General features: G+C 44.6%; 1 protein-coding gene across 1 annotated transcript in view; it reads right to left on the bottom strand.

Moving 5' to 3' along the window:
* Window positions 1–215: 215 nt before the first annotated feature.
* LOC137524318 (uncharacterized) overlaps window positions 216–8,144 on the bottom strand; it is a 66,352-nt gene continuing 58,423 nt past the window's right edge. The window contains exons 13-14 of the mRNA XM_068244042.1: window positions 4,333–4,603; window positions 216–2,542 (exon numbers count right to left, since the gene is read on the bottom strand). Of these exons, the coding sequence (XP_068100143.1) occupies window positions 2,325–2,542; window positions 4,333–4,603 (489 nt within the window). The 3' untranslated portion in view covers window positions 216–2,324. The remainder of the gene's footprint in view (window positions 2,543–4,332; window positions 4,604–8,144) is intronic.

Genomic DNA, 8,144 nt, shown 5'->3' with positions numbered 1-8,144 from the left:
CGGGTCTCAAGTCCGCTTCCTCAGGTAAAAATACAACAGGAGTAACTTAGAAGCATGTGTATAAAGCACAGAGCCTCTGTGCTTTTTACAGAGGCGCTGTGCTTTATACACACATGTCTAAGTTACTCCTGTTGTATTTTTGCCTGAGGAAGCGGGATTGAGACCCGTGAAATGCGTTGCATATTTTTAGAGTAAGAATTAAAACTTTTTATCATATACAATTGTTGTGTTTGTCCTGGGGAGGTAAGTCCACCCTTACCCCCATCTTATTTTTTTTTTTAACCTCCTTGCCGGTTATCCCGAGCTCGGGGTAACCTGCGCAGGAGGATTGCTCAGGCTCTGCTGGGCCGATTTTCACAATTTTTTTTTATTACACGCAGCTAGCACTTTGGAAACAAGAGGTCTGCGGCTCTGCGCTGGCGGCAGGTAGGGAATCCAGGGCAGGTGTTAGGTGAGCCAATGGTCACATCTATACAAGCGGCGAGCGGAGGAGGCGCGGGGGGGTCGGAATAGGACGAGCGGGGGATCGGCGGTTGCGTGGGGATGCAGCGGGATTCGGCGGATTCGTTTAGGGGGAAATTGCGTCGGGATTCGAATCCACGAATCTCGAATATTTCTCAATATTCGAGGGATTCGTGGATTCGCCGGATTCGCCGGATTCGCCGTCCCACCCCTAGAAAAAAGGGAGCGGGACAAGAGAGGACGAAAAGGGCGCCGCCATAGACTTTAATGTAATTATCATTAAAAAGCAGAAAAAAGGGCGGCACGAAAAATATTGTTAACATTAGAACATTACAGTTTTTGAAGTAGTTATCATTTTAGAAGCTTGCAACATTATACTTTTTATCATATTAATTTGTTTGTGTTTACAGATTTTATGATATAAAAAATATTGTTTCTATGTGAAAAAGGGTGCTTCTGTAGAGGGAGTGGTTAGGGTTAGGCAACACCAGGGAGGTGGTTAGGGTTAGGCACCACCCGGGCGGCAGTTAGTTTTAAGCAACGATGGGGTGGGGAGGGGAGGGGTGTTAGGCACCACCAGGGGGGTTATTAGGGTTAGGCACCACCGGGGAGGGTAATTATGGTTAGGCATCACTGGGAGAGTGGTTAGTTTTAGGCAGCACCAGGGGAAGGTTCTGTGTGAGAGTAGGGTTGGGTTAAGCTGTATTGTTGAATTACGTAAGACATTTTAATGTTCATATCTTTTCATCATTGTTTCCCGTCTGTAATTACAATGGCATTTATCGTTAACCAAGTTTGAGAATGATGTTTATCGCTATACGATTTTGTTATCTACCCGCGCCATTTCGTTATCAAGCCAAGCCCTTTTTTCATACACGCTTATTTTTGGTGTTTTGCCAGCAAAAATAACCTTTTTTTGCAATGTCGTGGTAAAATTAACAATTGTATTTAACCTCAATTAACTGTTTTTTATGTGTTCACCTTAAAAATAACAACTTTCTGCATTTTTGTGAATTTTTGCCATATTACGAAAATACAATGTATTTTTGCAAAAAAAAATTCTCAAAATCGAAAATGGCATTTTTGATGTGAAAATGAATGGCAAAATTTCACAAGCAACACTGTTTGCTAAGCCCAAGTGGTGGTTCTGTGCAAGCGTAAGCCATCCTGGGCCTGTGCAGTGTGGGCATGTGTATTCATGAATGGCAGCAACGTTGGCCTTCAGGAGGATGAGTGGAGCCTCTGGAGGCTTCCCTCTATCAAAGTATCTTATATTTTCTACATGAAAGTTTTTCTTTAAATTTGGTGGGCTCCATTCTTCCCTTCCTTTTATCAGGCCCAGGCAAACCAAGGGGCTGCTTGGGGCCACACCCACAGCCGGGCTTGGGGCCTCACCCACAGCCAGGTCCTCCCATGCTGCCAGACTGCCCTGTCTGTCATTTGTACGTCCATCCATGGTTCCCCATCACTCACACACAGACCTCAAACCAGCGACAAAGGAGAGATGGAGTACACTTCAGATGCGGAAGTGAGGTCATTGGTCATTTCCTGCAGTTGATGACTAACTATACTGGGAGAGGGGGGGGGGCACCTATACCGAGGAGAGGTTCACCTTGGCTAACTACCTATGTTTAAGGGCTACTAATTTTCTTTTTTTTTGGGGGGGGGGGGGGGGTTGGCACCTTAGAAAGGGCATCAAATTATGTGCTGGGGCCACACAAACCTTAGCAGCAGCCCTGCCTTCCATAGTTTAATATATGGTGGTCATGCTAAAACATGGGAGATTTGCCACCTCAGAAGATGATAAATGACCGTTCATTCTGTAAACTGGATGATCTGGAGGCTGGGGAACTCCATTCCATTTATTTGTTCAGCATTTCTTTTATAGCCATAATTTTGTCAATAGTCCTTTTATGTTTTTTTAGATCTAGTTTCGGGAGGTGCTTTTTCTCATCTGTACTGAACAAGAAAACCTGCGCAGCGAACTTCTCAAGGCTGGGATGTCTCTTCTCAATCTCATGTTTTGTCTTGTCACTGCTGTCATCCAAGTCATCAACCACCACAATTAATCTCCTCCTCCCTGTGAAACAAAAAGTGAAAAAGAGATAATTATTAATATTAACCAAAGATGAACAAGAATAAACTCAAAAAAGTCTTCATCCCACCAATTCCAAATTAAAACAATATATGAAATTTTTATCTGCAAGAAAAAAAAAAGTAATATTGTAACATGCGTCAGTCTGGAGTCTTCAAATCATCAGAATTATAAAATCTTTCCTCTCCCTGATTTAAATTCTAAAAGTTATCGCAGGTTGCGACAGTCTTAGTCCTGTCAGGTGATCTGTATGGAATGTTTGTTACTGAGAGTTCTATGCACAGAGGGAGATATGTTTGCTTAGCAGTTGGAAAAAGTTGTTATTTCCCACAATTCAACAAGGTTCACAGAGAGGAAACTGTCAGGACCATGGTCATGACATCACACAGTGGGAGGGGTTTCACCACAATATTAGCCATACAGAACCCATCATGATCTATTCAAGAAAAGGGTAAGCTGTCTCATGGCAAAGTTTAGCTATATAGTGTAGGCTGAGAAACTCTTTAAACTCAGAATGTATGATACCTCTGTGTCAGTCCAACTCCCAGGTTTGTGAGCATGGAGTAAACAAGGATCCTTATCTCAGCTAACAACCTCCCACCCCATTTAGATGTTTTGTTTCACTTAAGGCATCTTAATGACATCATGTCATTGACATGTATTTATGCTTGAAAAAAATCTATGTTTTCCCTTTTGATGTTGCATGTATAAGGCCTCTTGCACACTGCAAGCGATTCCAATTCAGATTCCGCTTTTTAATCTGTTTTTACATCCGATTCAGATTCCGATTTGCAGTGTGCAGGGAGCAAACTGCAAATCTGAATCTGAATCGGAAGTAAAAACTGATTAAAAAGCGGAATCTGAATCTGAATCGCGTGCAGTGTGCAAAAGGGCCTAAAGCTGTCTGTATCATCAGCCTGCAAGCAAACAGGATTTAAGCCCGACGAAGGCTGCAAGGCCGAAAGCTTGCTTATTCTTTTTAGTTAGCCAATAAATGGTATCATTCTGATTTAAAACTTCTTGCTTTTACTGATAGCTAACACGGTACAATACCCGACTGCTCTTTCAAGAGAGTGCCCACTACCATACATGGCAAAGAAGTATTGCTCTTTAAATTCACCCTCACAACTCAATCTTGTGGTAATCTTGCGTTACTAACATTTGTATAGCGCTTTTTTCCTGTTGGAGTCAAAGCGCTCAAGAGTTGCAGCCACTAAGGCAGGGATGTCAAACCAGTCCTACGAGGGCCGAGGTCCTAACACAGTTCAAATTAATTGATGGGTTTGAATCAGGAAAGGTGTGGTCCATCAGGTAGAACACATTCCTCTCTTTCTCATTCCATCCTAAACACTGGCTTGGATCTGGCCCTCCAGGCCTGGAGTTCCACACCTGTGCACTAAGGGCATGCTCAAGGGGCAGCCATTAGGGCGCACTCAAGGGGCCACCCTGCAGTGTTAGTAAGTCTTGCCCAAGGACTTCTTACTGAAAAGGTACTGACCCCAGCCAGGATTCAAAACCTGCCACCACTAAACTGCCACCACTAGTGGTGGCTGGATAGTGTACTGGTTAACGGCTCTGCCTTTGACATTGGAGGCCAGGATTCAGATGCTGGCTATGGTAAGTATCTATTCAGTAAGAAGTCCTTGGACAAGACTTCCTAACACTGCATGGTGGTCCCTTGAGCGCATCCCAGTGCCTGCAACTCTTGAGCGCTTGAGCGAGTCCAACAGGAGAAAAGTGTTATACAATAATTCATACATTAAAAAGTCTCTCACCATATTTTGCTGAGAGCATTTCCAGTTCCTCGTGATACAAAGCATCCTTCCCATCTGTAAGGTTTAGCTTGCCGCTTTTTCTACTGTGATACAGGATGACAAGTTTGCATCGAAATGCCGTCTCTTGAGGCCTATCTTTCTGATGAGGAGAAATCCTGTGCGGGCGAACGTCCACACTTTCCATTGAGAGCACATTACTCAGCCAGGCAAAAATGTTTTCATCCGAATTGGAGTAGATGGCAACAGTGGGCCTGGCTGCTGAAACTGCCCCCTGGGAAAAGGGAGATAAATATACATTTTATTACATTATATTCACCAACTTTAACCATATTATTTAACTTTACACCTTATAAGCTGGCCATACACTAGGCCGATTCCCAGATTCCACTGGGATCAAATCTGCTGTCACATCGTTCACGCTACACGCTAAATTTCGATCTATTTCATCCCGAAATAGATCGAGCCCGTCGAACGCTCCGTGCGGGAAATTACCGTTGATCGCCCGCGGGTAGGGAGTGCGTCGCTAGCGGCGTTCGTGTGCCCGACGACCGACGCAATACAGCTGCAATACATTACCTGCTCCACTGGCGCGACTCCCCAGGTCTCCGCTGTCTTCCCCGCTCTGGTCTGGTCTCCGGGTCCGGCATGCTTCACTTCTTCCTGTCCCAGCAGGAAGTTTAAACAGTAGAGGGCGCTCTGCTGTTTAAACTTACCCCAGACAGGAAGAAGTGAAGTATGCCGGACCCGGAGACCAGACCAGAGCGGAGAAGAAGACAGCGGAGACCTGGGGAGTTGCGCCGGCGGAGCAGGTAATGTATGCGGGGGGGCGGCCTCAGCACCACCCCCACCACAGATTGTGTACGGTTTCATGCTGAAATCGATTCACAATCTGTTTGCAGTAAAGGCAGCCATACGATCCCTCTCTGATCAGATTCGTTCAGAGAGGGATCTATCTGTTGGTCGAATCTGATGGCAAATCGACCAGTGTATGGCTACCTTTATTCAACTTACCTCCTCCTCTGTTCGGCTGTTTCCTCTTGGTGTGAGATAAAAGCTTGTGCTGTAGCCTAGCTCCTTATCAGCAGCAAGTAGTATGGATATCTTAGGTAAATAAACAGGAAGCTGCTTGTTTATTTCCCTAAGTTATTTGTACTTGCAGCAGATGAGACAGCCTTACAGAAGAGGCTTTCATCTTACACATGGAGAGCATGGGCATAACAATCACCCCTGTGACTCCTGCCAACGCAGGGGGGCCCAGAGGCTTTGGTGGCCCCTCCTCCTCACTCTCCCCAACTGCAATTGCAGCCAATTAGCAAAAAAAACCTCCCTGTTCACTCACAAAAACCGTGTACAGGAGTGTGTGTAAATATTTCCTGGTTCCAGATTCTGCTTCACAACAAAACACTCCCTGCTGCCATTCGCCAGCTCCCAATCATGTGACCCACATGGGGTTCGTGGACCAAGGGGGCCCCATGCTATAATTTTTGCAGTAAGGCACTATTAAGTTATTCGTTAGTTTGTAGTTATGCCCCTGATGGAGAGAATAGAAACAGCTGTTACAGCTGAGCTGAACAGAGAAAGACATCGCTTCTCTCCAAATGACAGTCACCATCTGTAAAGAGACTCCTAACAGTACTGCAAAGTACTTAAAGATGCACACCATTCTGTAGCTTGTGCTCTCCTCTTTCATTGAATCGCCATTCTACACCAAATAGTTTTTATTTGATTTCAATTTAAAAATCGCTATGTTATAACTTCCAGGTCACCCCTGTTTTCCCTGTTAGAGAAATGCATCACTGAATGAAGCAGGAAGAGGAAGTGACACGCATGCAAGAGGCTCCTCCAGGGGGGGTCATAGCACGACTTTGTAAGGCAAACTCATAAGAGGTGTTCGGAGTCCCTTTAAGAGGTGCTATAAATTATCCTATCCAGCTGTCATTTGTAACCAGATACACTAGCTACTAGGGGCTCGATTCACAAAGCGGCGCTAAGTGTTAGCTGTGAAAAGCCTCTTAGTGCCCCATAAGTAGCTCTATGCGCACTAACGGCTGTGCAAAGCTACTTCGCGCACAGCCCCGCTCAGTGAGCGCACAGTGGTGTGCACCGGTAATAGTGTGCGGTGCGACAATAACGTCGCACCTGCTTCCCCTTAAACGTCGCACCCGCTGCCCCTTAAACGTTGCACGCGGTGCGCTGAAAACGTGCATCGGGTGCCCCCGAAATGGTGCATAAAAGCACTGCTTTAGGGGCACCCGATGTGGTTTTTGTCGCACCGGGTGTGACGTTTAAGGGGCAGCATGTGTGACGTTATTGCCGCACCGCACACAATTACCGGCGCACCCGCGCTGCGCGCGCACTGTGCAGGGCTGAGAGTGATGTGTGGGCGCAAACTACCTAGTACTGTGGTTTGCGCCCACAAAGTGGTAGGGCTCACTAACCGGCTTAGCGCCAGTTAGTGAATCAAGCCCTATGTGCTAGAAAGCATAGATGCTACTAGGGCTATCCCAGTAGCCAAAAAGTAGTGCCCCTTTAAAGTGGTATGAAACTCAGCATTTCCTCATTGTTCTCAAGTATTATTTATAGCATAAAATCTACTACCACAAAATTATAATAATAATTTTAGCAGAACAGCATTCAAACAGTTAAACACAGCACACAGCCGCATCTGAAGAGGTGATAACATTATCTTTTGTTTACATTCTTTTGTCAGTTACACTTAGTAAACATTAGCAAAGTGATGAAACTAAGCTCTCTTTGCTTCTAGTATGTGTGCAGCTGAGAATTGATCACTAGATTGATTTTATTATACGAATACAGCAGCTATGCAATAAAATGCAATGGCAGCTTCCAGAGCAGGTAAACTGTACTTTGGGAACTTGTTATTTCTAGACAGAAATGTTACTTGTGCTCAAAAGCAAATATGGTAACTGTATGGGTAATAAAACGTTGGGAAAAACATTTCTATTGAATGTTGGTATGTCAGAGTTTTACCCCACTCTAATATCCTAAAGTATTGTGAAAATAGGAAATGTGTTAGGGATAACCAGCTCCCTTTTGCAAAGGTGTTCACATGTTTATTATATTTCATGAAGTAAGATTTTAAATGACAGAATGGTCATGATTGTACGTGATGATTCGATGATAGGACCACCATGCAATTTAGTCTGTCAAAGGCAACAACCAGTATGCTGAATGGAAGCTTTCATACTTACAGGAGAAGTATAGTGTGCATGAAAGAATAAATGGAACTTACACCTTGAACATGTTGGATCCATAAGCGATGTTGGCCATCCATTGTATGCACATTAGAACGTCCAATGATCATCGGTCATTTCGAATGACTTTAATCTAATGTGTGTATGTACCTTAAAGCAAACCTGAAGTGAAAATAAACTTGTGACATAATGAATTGTATGTGTAGTACAGCTAAGAAATAGAACATTAGTAGCAAAGAAAAAAGTCTAATGTTGGTTTCCAATACAGGAAGCGTTAAAAATAAAATTCACTTGTTATCTATGCAAAAGTGCTTCTTTGAGCTCTTCAACCCAGGGCTGGGCCAAGGCAGAGGCGAGAGAGGCTCCAGCCTCAGGGCGCAGTGTAGGAGGGGGGCGCACAACTCACTCAGCTATCATTCCCCTATTGTGTTTGAAGCAGAGAGAAATAAGAAAATGGGATACATGGCAGTGACTGCAAGCCAGAGATTAACCTTCTTGGTAGAGATGTCCCGAACGGTTTGCCCGTGAACGGTTCCAGGCAAACTTTTGCGGAAGTTCGATTCGCCCCATAATGCTCCATTGAGCAGAACTTTGACC

This window comes from Hyperolius riggenbachi, chromosome 7 (genome assembly GCF_040937935.1).
Source record: "Hyperolius riggenbachi isolate aHypRig1 chromosome 7, aHypRig1.pri, whole genome shotgun sequence".
Classification (NCBI taxonomy): Eukaryota; Metazoa; Chordata; class Amphibia; order Anura; family Hyperoliidae; genus Hyperolius; species Hyperolius riggenbachi.
This window is presented reverse-complemented; position numbering and strand designations above follow the sequence as displayed.